Below are 17322 nucleotides of genomic sequence, written 5' to 3'. Positions count from 1 at the left end.
CAAAAACTAAGCTTATGCCATAAAAGATTTTAAGAGGCTAAAAACAAACCAGGAAGCAGAAGCCCATTATGAGTCCTCCTATTCTAAAAATAGAGTGATGATCTCTACAAGTGGAGACCATGTGTTCTCTAGGGTCTCCAAATTCAGCCCAATTTAAGGAGTATTGTCCTGTCTTTGGTTTTGAATCAGAGAGAGCTAGGTTTCAACCCTGGAACCTACATTAAGGCAGTGTGACTTCAAAGAATTTACCTAATTTTCTGAGTCTTACTTTAAAATAGAAATAATTGGCCAGGCACAGTGGTTCATGCCTGTAATCCCAGCACTTTGGGAGGCCAAGGTGGGCAGATCACTTGAGGTCAGGAGTTGGAGACCAGCCTGGCCAACATGGCAAAACCCTGTCTCTACTAAAAATACAAAAATTATCCGGGCCAGGTGGTGCAGGTCTGTAATCCCAGCTACTCAGGAGACTGAGGCAGGAGAATCACTTGAACCTGGGAGGCAGAGGTTGCAGTGAGCCAAGATCGCGCCACTGCACTCCAGTCTCGGAATAATCAATATGGTTCTTAAAGAATTCTTATTACATTTTTTGAAATATATGAAAAGAAAATTTTAGAAAGAATAGTGCCTGATATATAATAGAAATCTGACACACCAGAATTACTGAAAAGAAGTTGTTTCAATATGATGGAAAAGATACATATGGAGTAGGCAGTTTGCTGCCTAATGTTCAACATAATTTGATTACTTTTAGCACTATGTTTGGACTTCCTAAACAGAAAGGAGAAAATCATAAATAGCTCTCATTCTGAAAAGAATAGATAAAAAGGTACTGTCAGATAAGGAAAGAGAGAAGATGAAGATTGTTGTGGAGATTGACCAGCTATAATATTTCACACATTAATTAGCTTTTGCTTGTTACTTGCTGCTTCCCTAAGAATATAGGTCTTATCGGACACCTGAAGCCAAGTCAAATAAAGGGCATTAAGTAGGTCAGGCAAAGAACATTTAATTGACTTTATTTAATCATTCCACATCATATACCCATATAAAAACATCACACTGTGCCCCATAAACACAGACAACATAATGTGTCAATTAGAAATAAAAGAAAAAGAAAATATAAATCTTTTCAAACTCTGAGAAGAGAATAAAATGAGTTGAGTTTTATTCATGCTTTCATTTATTCAATATTATTAAGCCACTATTATATATACTGGAGATTTCATGGAAAACAAAAATAGTCATGTACCTGACTTTCTGGAGCTTATAGTTTAGTTTAGTAAACAAATAATAATCAAAATCCCATAAATGTGTAATTATAAACTATAATGAATTCAATGATGAAAAAATACAGAAAATGTAGAGAGTATTTCTGAAAAACCTGAGTAAATCCAAAGGCCAGAAGGACTCCCATGAGGAAGAGACAAACTGGCTGATATCTGAGAGATATAGAGGAGTTAACCAGGTGGAACGGTAGGAAGAGAACTACCAAGGCCTAGAGGGAGGAAAGAACATGGGAATGTTGAAGGAACTACACAAGAGGTATTAGGCTGGAGCACAAACAAAGAGGGGCATGGAGGCAAAATAGGGTCTTGGATGCAAAGAGAGAAGCCAGATAATTTAGAGCATGTAGATCTTGGTAAAGATTTTATTTCTTATATTAATTAATGAAGGGCTTTAAACAGAGTAGTGACATTACTGAAATTGCGTTTTTAAGGGCTAACTATTCTTAAAGAATGACCTGGAGAAAGATAAAAGTTGTTGCTGAGAGAATTATGAAGCTCATGCCATTGTTCAGTAAACAGATATGATAGCTTCATCTAAGATGACAATAAAAACAGAAAGAAGTAGATAGATTCAAGTTGGGAAGCTGGCTTATGTGCTTAAACTTCTTGGTAGACTAGATGTGGAGGATATAGATATGGAGGGCAGGAGGAGGTGTAGTGAGAGCTGAAGGTTTGATTTGGGTTAGAAGAAGGGAGATAGAAAAGGCAGCTATAAGTGTAAAATTACCCTTATCAGTTGACATTATGCTCTGACTGAGATGTCCTCATTGCTTCAAGGAATCCCTACTGGGAGAAAGTAGGAAAGCATATATGTAAGCAGGATGAGCTTGGCCCAAATACACTGCCCTTCTTGTCTTTTTCTGATGGATATGAAGAATCTGATGGTCTAGATAATCTTCTGAGTATACAGATGCAGTTTGTGGTGGCCAGCCTACACAACATCCCCAAAGGCCCTGTAGCAGGAGAATCTAATACCTGAGACCCTATAGAACAGATGGTCTCCACTTGTAGAGATCATCACTCTATTTTTGGGATAGGAGGACTCATAATGGGCTTCTGCTTCCTGGTTTGTTTTTAGTCTATTAGAATCTTTTTTTTATGGCATAAGCTAGGTTTTTGTTTGCTTATGCCAGGTATTAGTATCTCAGATATCTGTGTGATGGTTAATACTTAGTGTCAACTTCATTGGATTGAAGGATGCAAAGTATTGATCCTGGGTGTGTCTGTGAGGGTGTTGCCAAAGGAGATTAACATTTGAATCAGTGGGCTGGGAAAAGCAGACCCACCCTTAATCTGGGTGGGCACAATCTAACCAGCTGCCAACACGGTCAGAGTAAAAATCAGGCAGAAGAACATGAAAAGATCAGACTGGCTTAGCCTCCCAGCTTACATCTTTCTTTTGTGCTTCATGCTTCCTACCCTTGAACATTGGACTTCAAGTTCTTCAGCTTTGGGACTTGGACTGGCTTCCTTGCTCCTCAGCTTACAGATGATTTATTGTGGGACCATGTGATCATGTGAGTTAATATTCCTTAATAAACTCCTCTCTCTCTCTCTCTCTTTCTCTGCCTAAACTCCTTGCCTCCATTGAGCGGTGAATCAGGAGTGTTAAAGGCATTTATTTTGCATAACTTTCTAAACAGTTAATACCAAGGACAATCAGTGTTCTGTGTGTGAGTCTGTGTGTGTGTGTGTATATATGTATATATATATACACATATATACATATATACACTTATATATACACATATGTGTATGCATACACACACATATATACACATATGTGTATGCATATACACGCATATATACACATATGTGTATGCATATACACGCATATATACACATATGTGTATGCATATACACGCATATATACACATATGTGTATGCATATATACGCATATATACGCATATGTGTATGTATATCTACATATGTATGTATATACGCATATATACACGCATGTGTGTATGTGTATATACGCATATATACACGCATGTGTGTATGTGTATATACGCATATATACACGCATGCGTGTATATACGCGTATATACACGCGCGTGTGTGTGTATATACGCGTATACACACGCGCGTGTGTGTGTATATACGCGTATACACACGCGTGTGTGTATGTGTATATACGCGTATACACACGTGTGTGTATGTGTGTATACGCGTATACACACGTGTGTATGTGTATATACGCGTATACACACGTGTGTGTATGTGTATATACGCGTATACACACGTGTGTGTATGTGTATATACGCGTATACACACGTGTGTGTATGTGTATATACTCATACGTATACACATGTATGTGTGTATGTGTATATACTCATATACGTACACACGTATGTGTGTATGTGTATATACTCATATACGTATACATATATATGTGTATGTGTGTGTGTGTGTATATATATATATATATATTCTATTGGTTCTGTCCCTCTAGAGAATCCTAATACAGATTTAGGTACCAGGAGTGGTTCTAGAGGAACAGAGTATCAAGGGTGGAGTTCCTTCGTGGTTTAGGGGTTTCTAGAGTTGGCTGCTTAATATGATTAGACCCAAAAATGCTAAGGACTCTACTTCTAATAGTATGGAGAACACTGATAGTCCTTGGTATTAACTGTTTAGAAAGTTATGCAAAATAAATGTATTTAACACTCCTGATTCACCACTCGTGACAGGCAAGGAGTTTAGTGACTCTATGCATAATACCTTTGACTATATGTGGAGAACCAAGGAACATAATGAAGTTGTTTGGTTGCTCCTAAGTTCACTGGACCGTGATGAAAGAAGATAATGAACTTGGGGATTCTAACTCCTGGCTTCAGAAGCAGATACTGAGTGTCAAATCTGCTAAGATTGCCCTGAGTGAGAATCTTATCTCCTGTAGAGAAAGAGCTGAAATTGTGGAAAATCAGACACAAGTTCTTCTCGTGCAAGTGGCTGACCGGCAATGAAAGGTGCATGCACAGTATAACCAGGTGTCTACTATTAAAGTGAGGGCATTGATTGGAAAAGAATGGAACCCTACAACTTGGAATGGGGATGTGTGGGAGGACCCTGATGAAGCTAGGGACACCGAGCTTGTAAACTCTGATGTACTTTTTTTGCCAAAAGAAACAGCTTCCCCATCCCCAGTAGTGGCAACACCCCTCTAAACCCATGCTGCCATCAATGTTTCCACCTTTGTCTGAGGAGATAAACCATGTGCTGCCTGAGGTAACAGTGATGGCCTCTCCTGAGGCAGTTTCCAGGCAAGATAATGTTGATTCTCCTCAGGAGCCACCCCTAACACCTCTGTTTGCTTCTAGACCTATAACTAGACTAAAGTCCTAGCAGGCCCCTAGAGGTGAGGTTCAGGGTGTGACCAATTAGGAGATATGCTACATTCAAAAAGAACTGCTTGAGTTTTCTAATTTAGATAAGGAGAAATCTAGAGAACATGCATGGGAATGGATACTAAGGGTGTGGGATAATGGTAGAAGGAATATTGAGTTGGATTAGGCTGAATTTATTGATTTGGGCCACTAAGCAGGGATTCTGCATTCAATGTTGCAGCTTGGAGAGTTAAAAAAGGGTCCGATAGTTTATTTGCTTGGTTAGCTGAAACATGGATTAAAAGATGACCCACTGTGAGTGAGTTAGAAATGCCTGATCTCCGTTGGTTTAATGTAGTGGAAGGCATCCAAGGGCTTGAGGAGATTGGGATGCTAGAGTGAATTAGTCACTTGAGACCTACTCATCCCAACTGGAAGGGTCCAGAAGATATACCCTTAACCAGTGCCTTGCAAAATAGATTTGTGAGGGCAGCACCTGGATCTTCAAAAAGCTCTGTGATTGCCCTTCCCTGTATGCCAGATGTAACAGTGGGAACCACAGTCACTCAACTACAAAATTTAAATGCAATGGGAATAATTGGATCATGAGGTAGCACTCAACCTTCAAAGGCAAGGTGGGTGTAGCTACCATAATGGACAGCAGAGGCAAAGCAGCAATCAGAATAGTCTGATTTATGTAGTGCTCTGGCCTTGGCTAATTAATCACAGTGTTCCTAGACGTGAAATTGATAGGAAGCCTACTGCATTTCTACTTAATTTATATAGGCAGAAAACTTCCAAGTCGATTGGACAAAAGACTAATTTGAATTATAAAGGCAAAGAATCATGGCCCCTCAATTAATTTCCAGACTTGAGCCAGTTTACAGATCCTAAACCCATTGAGTGAAGGGGAGGCCAGGTCCGCTTGAGGAAGGACCCCACTAAACTACCAACAATTTATACTATTAATCTTTCTCCCATCCTTCTGCAAGGAGACCTCCAGCCTTTTACCAGGGTAACTGTGCATTGTGGAAAGGGAAATGATCAGATATTTTTGGGACTACTGGACACTGGTTCTGAGCTGATGTTGATTCTAGGGGACCCAAAACATCATTGTGGTCCTCCAGTTAGAGTAGAGGCTTATGGAGGTCAGCTAATTAATGGACTTTTACCTCAGTTTCAACTTACAGTTGGTCCAGTGGGTCCCCGGACTCATCCTGTGGTCATTTCCCCAGTGCCAGAATGCATAATTGGCACAGACATACTTAGTAGCTGGGAGAACCCCCACATTGGCTCCCTGACTGATAGGCTGAGGACTATTATGATGGGAAAGGCCAAATGGAAACCATTAGAGCTGCCTCTACCTAGAAAAACTAGTAAATCAAAAACAATATCGCATCCCTGGAGAGATTGTGGAGATAAGTGCCACCATCAAGGACTTCAAAGATACAGGGGTGGTGATTCCCATCACATCCCCATTCAACTCTCCAATTTGGCCTGTTCAGAAGACAGATGGATCTTGGAGAATGACAGTGGATTATCATAAGCTTAGCCAAGTGGTGACTCCAACTGCAGCTGCTGTACCAGATGTGGTTTCACTGCTTGAGCAAATTAACACATTTCCTGGTACCTTTATGCAGCCATTGACTTGGCAAATGTCTTTTTCCCTATTCCTGTCCCTAGGGCCCACCAGACGCAATTAGCCTTCAGTTGACAAGGCTAGCAATATACATTTAGTGTCCTACCTCAGGGTTATATCAATTCTCCAGCTTTGTGTCATAATCTTGTTCGAAGAGACCTTGATCACTTTTTGCCTCCACAAGATATCTCACTGGTCTGTTACATTTATGACATTGTGCTGATTAGATCCAGTGAGCAAGCAGTAACAAACACAATGCACTTATTAGTGAGGCATTTGCGTGGCAGAGGATGGGAAATAAGTTCAGCTAAGATTGAGAGAACTTCTACCTCAGTAAAATTTCTAAGGGGCCACTGGTGTGGGGCCTGTCGAGATATTCCTTCTAAGGTGAAGGATAAGTTGCTGCATTTGGCCCCTCCTACAACCAGGAAAGAGGCACAATTCCTAGTAGGCATATTTGGATTTTGGAGGCAACACATTCCTCATTTATTATTCACTCAGCCCATTTATCATGTAACCTGAAAGCCTGCCAGTTTTGACTGGGGTCCAGAACAGGAGAAGACACTTGGAAGCAAAAGATCCAGGCTGCTGTGCAAGCTGCTCTGCATTTGGGCCATATGACCTAGCAGATACAATGGTGCTTGAGGTGTCAGTGGCAAACAGGGATGCTGTTTCGAGCATCTGGAAGGCCTCCACAGGTGAATCATAGAAGAGGTATCTAGGATTTTGGAGCAAGGCTCTGCCATCTTCTGAAGATAACTACTCTCCTTTTGAGAGACAGCTCTTGGCCTGTTACTGGGCTTTGGTGGAAACTCAACTTTTGACTACGGGTCATCAAATCACCATGAGACCTGAATTGCCTATCATGAACTGGATGCTTTCTGACGTATCTAGCCATAATGTGGGACATGCACAGCAGCATTCCATCATCAAAAAGAAGTGGCATATACGTGATCGGGCTCGAGCAGGTCGTGAAGGCACAAGTAAGTTACACAGGGAAGTGGCTCAAATGCCCATGGTCTCCACTCCTGCCACACTGCCTTCTCTCTCCCAGCCTGCACCAATGGTCTCATGAGGAGTTCCCTATGATCAGCTGACAGAGGAAGAGAAGACTAGGGCCTGGTTCACAGATGGTTCTGCACAATTTGCAGGCACCACCCAAAAGTGGACAGCTACAGCACTATAGCCCCTTTCTAGGCATCTCTGAAGGACAGAAGTGAAATCTCCCCAGTGGGCAGAACTTTGAGCAGTGCACATGGTTGTGCACTTTGTGTGGAAGGAGAAATGGCCAGATGTGTGATTATATACTGACTCATGGGCTGTAGCCAATGGTTTGGCTGGATGGTCAGGGACTTAGAAGAAGCACGACTGGAAAATCGGTGACAAAGAAATTTGGGGAAGAGGTATGTGGATGGACTTCTCTGAGTGGTCAAAAACTGTGAAGATATTTGTATCCCATGTGAGTGCTCACCAAAGGGTGACCTCAGCAAAAGAAGATTTTAATAATCAAGTGGGTAGGATTACCCGTTCTGTGGACAGCACTCAGTCTCTTTCCCCAGCCACCTCTGTCATTGACCAACAGGCCCAGGAACAAAGTGGCCATGGTGGCTGGGATGGAGGTTATGCATGGGCTCAAGCAACATGGACTTCCACTCACCAAGGCTGACCTGGCTACAGCCACTGCTGAGTGCTCAATTTGCCAGCAGCAGAGACCAACACTGAGCCCTCAATATGGGACCATTCTTCAAGGTTATCAGCCAGCTACTTGGTGGAAAGTTGATTATATTGGACCTCTTCTATCATGGAAAGTGATGAGGTTTGTCCTCACTGGAATAGACACTTACTTCGGATATGGGTTTACCTATCCTGCATGCAATGCTTCTGCCAAGACTACCATCCACGGACTCACAGAATGCCTTATCCACCATCATGGTATTCCACACAGCATTGCGTCTGACCAAGGCTCTCACTTTACTGCTAAACAAGTGTGGAAGTGGGCTTGTGCTCAAGGAATTCACTGATCTTACTATGTTCTCCACCATCCTGAAGCAGCTGGATTGATAGAACAGTGGAATGGCCTTTTGAAGTCACAATTACAACACCAACTAGGTGATAGTACTTTGCAGGGCTGGGGCAAAATTGTCCAAAAGGGTGTGTATGCTCTGAATCAGCATCCAATATATGGTACTGTTTCTCCCATAGCCAGGATTCACAGGTCCAAGAATCAAGGGGTGGAAGTGGAAGTGGCACCATTCACCATCACCCCCAGTAATTCACTAGCAAAATTTTTGCTTCCTGTTCCCAAGACATTATATTCTTCTGGCCTAGAGGTCTTTGTTCCACAGGGAGAAGTGCTGCCACCAGGAGACACGATGACAATTCCATTAAACTGGATGTTAAAACCACCACCTGGACACTTTGGGCTCCTCCTCCTATTAAGTCAACAGGCCAAGAATGGAGTTATGGTGTTGGCTGGGGTAACTGACCCAGAGTATCAAGATGAAATCCGTCTACTACTCCACAATGAAGGTAAGGAAGAGTATGCATGGAATACAGGAGATCCGTTAGGGCATCTCTTAGTATTACCATGCCCTGTGATTAAGGTCAATGGGAAATTACAACAACCCAATCCAGGCAGGACTACAAATGGCCCACACCCTTCAGGAATGAAGTTTGGGGTCACTCCACCAGGAAAAAAACCATGACCTGCTGAGGTGCTTGCTGAAGGCAAAGAGAATACAGAATGGGTAGTCATTAATACTAGCTATGACCATGTAACCAGCTGCAAAAAGAGGACTGTAATTGTCATGAGTATTTACTCCTTTTGTTAAAAACATGTTTGTGCATGTATACACTTGTACTAAGAAAATAGCTTCATTTAATTTCCTTTTACCTTTCTCACATGACATAGGATTTATTGACTTCATATCAGCATTTAAGTGTTGTTAACTTTATAATAGCATTTGGATTGGGGCTTGGTTCATTTCTGGTTGTAGGAAGGATAGTTATGTTAGGTGTAATTATGACATTATTGTCTTTATTTGAAGATGATATATGATCTCAGGAGATGTGTATGGGTTCAAGTTGACAAGGGGTGGATTTATGATGATTAATACCGAGTGTCTACTCGATTGGATTGAAGGAAGCAAAGTATTGATCCTGGATGTGTCTGTGAAGGTGTTGCCAAAGAAGATTAATATTTGAGTCAGCGGGCCGGGAAAGGCAGACCCACCCTTAATCTGGGTGGGCCCCATGTAATCCACTGCCAATGAATATAAAGCAGGCAGAAGAACATAAAAAGGTTAGACTGGCTTAACCTCCCTGCCTACGTCTTTCTCCTGTGCTAGATGGTTCCTGCCCTCAAACACTGGACTCCAAGTTCTTCAGCTTTGGGGCTCGGACTGGCTATATTAGTCAGAACCCTATGTTAGTCAGGGTTCTCTAGAGGAACAGAACTAATATAGGCCCTCACTTCTTTGTATTTCACACACACATATAATTAACACTGAATGTGGGCTGGCACCCATGTGACCAATAGAACACAGTGGAAGTGATGAGTTTATTCAATGAATTGGTAAACACCTAGTATATTCCAGGCACTCATGAAAGCAATGAGGAGACCATAATGAAATACACCATGAATTAGTGAGCGTAGAAATAGGAATGGTAACATTTTACATTTTATCATGTGACAATTTTGATGAGATGTACGTTACTGGGGAAAATTTTTAAATCTGATATATCTTTAATATGAACAATACTTACTACTTCTCACCCAGAATAATGCTCTATACCTAGCAGGCACTCTGTAAATGTTCAATGAATTAAATTGATTTGGCCATAGAGATCTTTCTAAATATGTCAATTAAATTACAAAAGGATAAATGAAAAAGAAGAATTATATTCTTCATTGAGCATTGGGATTTATGCACTGCACTTTATTTACTTACTGCCAACAAATTCATAACTTCCTGGTCTTTGTAGACTTCTATGATTTCATACCTATATAGAGTAAATGGAAGCAGGCCAGCATCTCGGATGTCAGGTTGATAACAGCTCCTTGGAATACTACTAATTCTGGAACTAGTCAAGTAGTTTCTCACATTTGGGTATAGATAATTCCTATCATATATCATGTATGTTGACTATTATTTGCTGACAATGATATGACCTTTTCTAAAAAGGACAAGAATAATAATGGCAATTAGTATTGGGTGGAAAAATCAATAAAAGTATTATACACATACACACACACATACACTACAGGGTTTAAATAATCTAATTAAACAATTGCATTAACAAATCATAAATTTCCTACATAGGTAAATTTGAGCAAGTTAAATTGGTTTCCTTAGATGTATATTAAACTCAAGAGCTGAAGAAAATGTTCTGGTCCCAATTTAACTAGTTTGTTCTACGTTGAGAAATTAACACACTGTGTGCCTTTTTAATATATAAGTATGCCCCATAGAATTTTATGTATATATAATCCATATATATATATATACATATATATGGACTAGAAGCCTACAGTAGCAAGGACTTGCAAAATATTAAGTGACTGAAAAAGTCATAGAAGTGAAAATTAATGTATGCTATTTTTAAGCACTTAGTAATGATATGCATGAAGAGGTAAAGAGAAATTTTTTAAACTACAGAACATACTAAATTAGAAGTGTTACCAGTGCCAAGAAGGAAAGAGCAATCATAAAGAAGGAAAAGTAAAGATTAGACATATGGGGCAAGAAATAACAAGATGAGATGAAGTTGAAATGTACAAAGTAATGCATAAAAAATAATAATTTAGAATATAAACCTACCACAGTGTAGAGAGATAATTAGAAAGTTGCAAGAAAGAAAAGACTGGGCAACAAAATGGACAATGAATCGAATGAGAACAATAAGGTAAGATTAGAAAACATTGGAAAAGTGTCATTGGCTTGCATATGAAATAACTCATTGTAGATTATTAAATTATAGCATGTGATTCTATATAGTATGTGCCATCTTTCTGTATGTGCAGGTAACTGTGCTTTACATATATTGTAATCTCTGTAGACAGCATGCAGGTTATTAGGGAGAAAACCAAAAAATAAAAATGAAAATTTAGAAAATCATTTTTTTAAAGTATTTTAAGTCTGGGATACAAAATTAGCAAAATCTTGAAATTCATGAGAGTCTTGAGAACTTTTCAAGCATTAGGAAAGCATATAATTTACCTCTTAAATGTAGTACAGCAGCTTCTTCAGCGTTAATGTAGAAAGGGACAGTGCTACAGTGAGATTCAGAGAGTAACCACACTTCCACCCACACTCACTAATGACTCAATTCCTAAATCCAGTGCCATGATTCTAATCTGTGACTCACTAAAGTGGCAAATTATAAATTGCAATATGTGATCAACTTCTGGGGTCACATGCAGGTAGTTTTACCGGGTAAATAACAACATTTATACTAAAATATTCTGGTGTAATTATCGAAATGCAAACTTGCAGCTCTGGACTTTGTATTTTAATAAACATTGAAGAATATTTGGGTACAAATAGCCCCTAGCCTACTCAAGGGGTTAATATTAAGTGTATAATTCTAATGGGATACACAATACTTTGATCCAATGGTAGCAAATAGAATGATACAGCACCTTACAAGGATAACAAATTGGCCACTCAGTTACACGTGAGCTGAAAACAAAACTAGCGTGTTGTATAATAAAGACATTCCTAAAGGTTTTAGTGTAACTGTAAGACAAGGAAAGAGAATAATGGCCTCTCAAGTTGACTTCTAAATCAGGATTTTCATAATAGTACAGATTATCTGTGTAAGACAGTTCAGACTTTTTTTTTTTACTTTTTTAACTGAAAAGCAAAAATGCTTTATATGTATTATAATATAGGAAACCATACTTCTTTAGCAGAACCAGTAATAATTATGGTTCTAAAGATTGACTTGTAGGCTTTCATTCAAACACCTTCATTTCTCATTATTATTGTTACAATGCATAAATAAATCAACATACAGCTTTCATTATATCGACTGTGTTAGAAAAAATTTACCTAGTAGATACTTGGATAAATGTCTCAGTGTTTTGTGCTTTTTTCCAGTAGAATTGTTTCTGTTATTAAAGAATATAAGATGAGTTTGCATTACTTTCTGCATTCCCTGCCTTGTGTCTCAACGTTAGATACAAATCTGCTCTAACCTTGGGACTCAGTAGTAATGAATAAGCTATTAACTAAACTGAGTGTGAGTAGAGTAATGTATAATCTCAATAATTCTGTAGCATAGGCTATTAAAGTTACAACTGAGAAAAGAAAGCAGCCAAAGTAGCAAAAAAAAAAAAACAAACATAAAATTAAATAAAAACAACGCCCATTTCTCCTGATGTTGAAAGATTGAGAAGACTCACAGTGCAGGACAAGCAATTTAATTGAAGAAAACCAGTGTATTCATTCAAAATTACCCCACTTTGCTTATGGTTCTGTTTTAGATAATAGTTTGATATCAACATTACCTTAGCTAGTGCTGCTCTATCTTTCATATTCTAGCAATTATTGTACATGCGGATTTCTATTTTTTTTGGTCCAAAAATGGCACCAACAAAAGGTGAAGCATTCCAAACCTACTACTTCAGCTCACTGTAAGGTTTGTCTGTAAGATGAGATCTTTTTCATTGCTCTTCCAAATAAGGTAGGTGGCCTGGTTGCTAGCCAAATGGTCAAAATCGAAGCAGAATCTTAGGGCATTTGTACTAACATAAGCTCTGCTACCTCAGGTCATCTGAAAGAGGTGAAGATGGAGGGAGCACGTCTAGGTCTTCCAGGAAGAGCTGAGAGTCTTGAACACCAAGTGCAAAGGTAAAGATAGAATCTGAGTGGAAAGAAAAAAGATGTAAAACAGAAGTGGGGTTATAGCCAGACAATAATAGGCGGAGTTTAATCCAGATGTTTACTGCTAATAGCCTTAGGGTACCTTTCATTAGTAGAGTGACTTTATCACTTCAGTTTATCATCCATTATGAGTTATAGAATATGAGAGGGAGGAGAACAAACCAAATTTTTCTGACTCCAATTAAAAGACATCTTGCAAGATAGAGTACATGAGAAATTTGCAATGTGCTTACTTAGTGCCTCTGCTTTCCAAGGAATGAGAAGGACCTGACCAAATGGTCCTGTCCACACTCCAGAAAGCAGAAGCTATGTTGCTCCATTGCTTTATGAGGGTATATTTTAGAATTTAAAAAGATGTCTGTGGTTATCCTGGCATATCATATTCAGTGATTGCTTTTTTCATGTTGGGCTATCAGGCTGTCTTAGTTGTCTCAGTTTACAGTCAAGAGATTTAAAGGAAATTAAGTAAGAAATTTGCTCTGAGATTCCTTAAGTGTCTTTGAGGAGCTTAATGGGAGGAGGAGGATAAGAAAGGCAGAATCCAACCAGTCACCTTTGCTTGTGGCAAGGTTTGTTTTTAAAACCACAACTTTCAATTCCTTATCTTCCTGATTCTCATTTAAAAGTATTATGCAAAATAGAAGATAATAATAAAACAGAACAAGGTTAAGATATTAGTTTATGCATGGGGAAAAATCAGATTATAAAAACAGACAGCTATGGTCAAACATACAAATTGATCCAAATATCAAACAACCTTAAAGAATCAAGCAAGGACTTTTATCTGAATTTTTAGAATTTCTTGGAGCAATGATAAGTGCAAATATAAAGAGCAAAGATAATGGAAATTCTGAAGTCCCATAAAGGGGCAATTTTAGATAGGCAACACTGCATGTAAAATTTTTATCAAACTTAAGATTTCAGATTAAAAACTAGAGGCAGAGGGATGCTTTCAAGGCACTTTCAGGACATGATAGAGGGTCATTTTTAAATGCATAGTTCTTCTGAGTTCTGGCCTGCTTCTTAGCTCTTTGGGCTCAGGTAAGTCCTTCTGAGCTTTCTTTTTTTTTCATCTATAAGGTAACAAAGAACTACCTATATGCTTTTAGACCAGTGCTGTGAAGGTATAAGGGAAAAAAGAAATACACAAAAGTGTTACAAAACTGAAATGTGCCACACAAATATGAGTTGTTACTGCTTACCTGAGGAGACAGTCTTGCTTCTGTGCTCTGTAGGACTCTAGCTATTGCTTTCTACAGCCCCTTTTAATAGTCTGCCACTTGCAACATCTTCTAGATATCACCTTCTTATCCTTTGACCACTTCATCTTTAGTCTGTCCACTTAAGCAAATGTCATACTCGTTAGCACTCCTTCACAAACTAACAAGGTTTAAGAGGCAAAAATATACTAGCAGGTGATTATATGAGTAATTTATGTTTTTCTTGGAAAGTGATCTCATCTCTGGTGTCTTTTGAGAAATCGTGAGTGTCTTCTTGGTAGCTGAATTCCATAATACTCAGGAGACCTAAATGCTGGGATTGATCCCTTTCCACCCCTCTATCATCTTTGGCCAATTAAGTTTTCTCAGTTTCATAGTTACAGATGTCTCTTCTGACCCCAACCAGCCATCTCAACATGATTGCCCAGAGTCAAAGGACATTCCAGAAGAAAGATGCTGGAAAAGCCATTATTCTCAGCAAACTAACACAGGAACAGAAAACCAAACACTGCATGTTCTCACTTATAAGTGGAAGCTGAACAATGAGCACACACGGACAGAGAGGGAGGAGAACAATACACACTGGGGCCTTTGTGGGGGTGGCAGGGGAAGGGAGAGCATCAGGATAAATAGCTAATGCATGCCAGGCTTAATACCTAGGTGATGGGCTGATAGGTGCAGCAAACCACCATGTAACAAACCTATGCATCCTGCACATGTATCCAAGAGCTTAAAATAAAGTAATATAAACTAACATTTAAAAAAAGAAAGATGCTGGAAAAATCCAGTTTCCAATGGTAAAAGAACAATATTAGAGAATCAAGTTGATTGATTGTAGAGATGAGGCCTGCCTATATTGCCCAGGCTGGTCTTAAACTGCTGGGTTCAAGTGATCCTCCCACCTCGGCCTCCCAAAGTGCTGGGATTACAGGCATAAGCCACCATATCTGGCCTAAGAGTCAAATTTAAATGTCAGTAATAACTTCAATTTCTTGAGCACCTATAGTGGGACAGGCATTGTGACAGTGCTTTAATAATGCAGGACAATACTTTGAAATATTAATTTAAGTCTTTTCTTTCTCTTTATTTTACTCCTTTTAATCCCCACTCTTCCCAACCTCCATTCAGTACTGAAGACAGAATTTCTGTTTGCTTTCTTCAAAAAAATTTGGGAAAGAGTCATTTATTTTCAGAATTTCATATCTACCAAGGAACTAATACTACAGAGAAACATAGGGAAAAGGGTATTTGTACTTTATATAGACTAAATAAATATCTGGCAGAAGCAGGATTCTCTCCATATGTGTAATAGTAAAAGCTTTTCTTTGGCTTGAGTCAGGAACAAAAGAAGAAAGAAAATTCTATGGACCCTGAGAGTAGAGAAAACCTATCTCCTGGTTTTCAGAGACAAAGGCAACAGAACTGGAGAAGGGGCACCTAAGAGATGATCCTCTGGGAACCACATCAAAGATTCTTCACTCGAGCTTTGCAAAGAAGAGAAAATTAGAGATCTTTGGGATCTGAAGGGGCCATGCACATCGATGCAGTGAATATCTCAGGGGCCATCAGTATTGACTTATGACTTCAGATCAGATTTGTTTCTCCCCAACCAAGACCTGACGGCCAAAATCTTAGCACTATATAATATCCTCAAGTAGTAGATACTGCTCCCCAAAGAGAGTGGGTATAAAATTTCAGGTACAAATTATATTGAGTTTTTATATTTTATCCCTACCAGCCTAATAGAAGATTTCAGTCAGAAATTACAATGAGTTAAAGAAAATGAAGAAAGCTTGTTTGCTTCGATCCCTGGATACATCTGGATTCATACCCAATACATATTTGATGCCTCAATTAATTCCTACAACAGAACTACAAAAAAAGAAATTCCTCTACCCCTTATTACAGATAGAAAACCTAGAAAGAAAAATTTAAGTAGTTTCTTAAGATAGCACAGCTAGTTTATGATGGTGCTGGGAGTCAACCCTAAGTCTTTTCAAATCTAAAATCATCATATCTGTTATCCTGTAGTACCCATATCACAAGGTTGAGTAGGCTGGGAAAAATCTGCTATTGGCCAATTATAATACTGACTCTTTTTAAGTTACTATGAATCTGGGATGCACTCTTGCCTCTTCATGTGAGTAGAGAGACAAAGCAGATCTTTGGTGTTCGGTCTCAAAAGTAAACTCTACTAAATAATGTATTTCATAAACACAACAAAACACCAAATTGGACTCCTCATAAGCATTTTATAGCCTAATTTCTTCGCATAGTTCTGCTTTGTAGTGATTCTGAAAGGACAAATCCCATGAGGAATAAAGATCTATCTGTAGTAATTGAGAAATTTTCTGAAGATTAGAGACTTAGCTGCTTTGAAGAAAACTTTGGCAAGCCCCAGGAGTAAAGAAATCAGCTGGGAATAGTTCAGGGGCACTCACTGGCGCTCCACATGCATTGGAAGGAGGCTGGCACCAAATGGTTGCCCAAAGAGCTGCCAGTCGAGATTGGCACTTGTGCACCAAGACTAAGGGGGAAGCAAGTTGCAAGACAGTGGTGCCATCTGGAAAAATACTGCCTGTGAAAAGAAGGAGATGAGCTTCTATGGAGGTACCAAACAATAATTTCTGAAGTGTATACAAGGATGGCTGAAGTGTGGACATGAGACTGGAAACAGAGGCAGGGCAATGATACAAATAAGCAAAATGGAAGGCAGGACAAAAGGAACAAAGGAGAAGGGGGACGAAAGGAGAAACGGCCTTAATTAAGAAAGCCAGCTAGGTAACAAATTTCTGAAAAGGCAGCTTGGTTTAGTTCATGTTGTATTAATTACACTGAAGTATCAGGTACAGAAAAGAATGAAAGTAGAGAGACAAAATCATTACCTGAGGAAGGGAAAGATAATACATGAACACATATTGAAAATCAGGTCAATATGATTTTTTTATATCAGATTAGATATT

General features: G+C 39.1%; 1 protein-coding gene across 1 annotated transcript; it reads left to right on the top strand.

The window, feature by feature from the left end:
* Positions 1 to 304: 304 nt before the first annotated feature.
* LOC134728596 (putative inactive deoxyuridine 5'-triphosphate nucleotidohydrolase-like protein FLJ16323) lies at positions 305 to 14877 on the top strand (the record flags this gene model as incomplete). Its single annotated transcript, XM_063594512.1, has 4 exons — positions 305 to 337; positions 8598 to 8781; positions 13025 to 13106; positions 14766 to 14877. Coding segments are annotated over exons 1-4 (411 nt in total), but the record flags the coding sequence as incomplete, so codon positions are not given.
* Positions 14878 to 17322: the final 2445 nt, after the last annotated feature.

The sequence above is a fragment of the Pan paniscus genome, chromosome 11 (assembly GCF_029289425.2).
Source record: "Pan paniscus chromosome 11, NHGRI_mPanPan1-v2.0_pri, whole genome shotgun sequence".
Taxonomy (NCBI): Eukaryota; Metazoa; Chordata; class Mammalia; order Primates; family Hominidae; genus Pan; species Pan paniscus.
The sequence above is the reverse complement of the archived record's forward strand: the minus strand, read 5'-3'. Positions and strand labels throughout refer to the sequence as shown.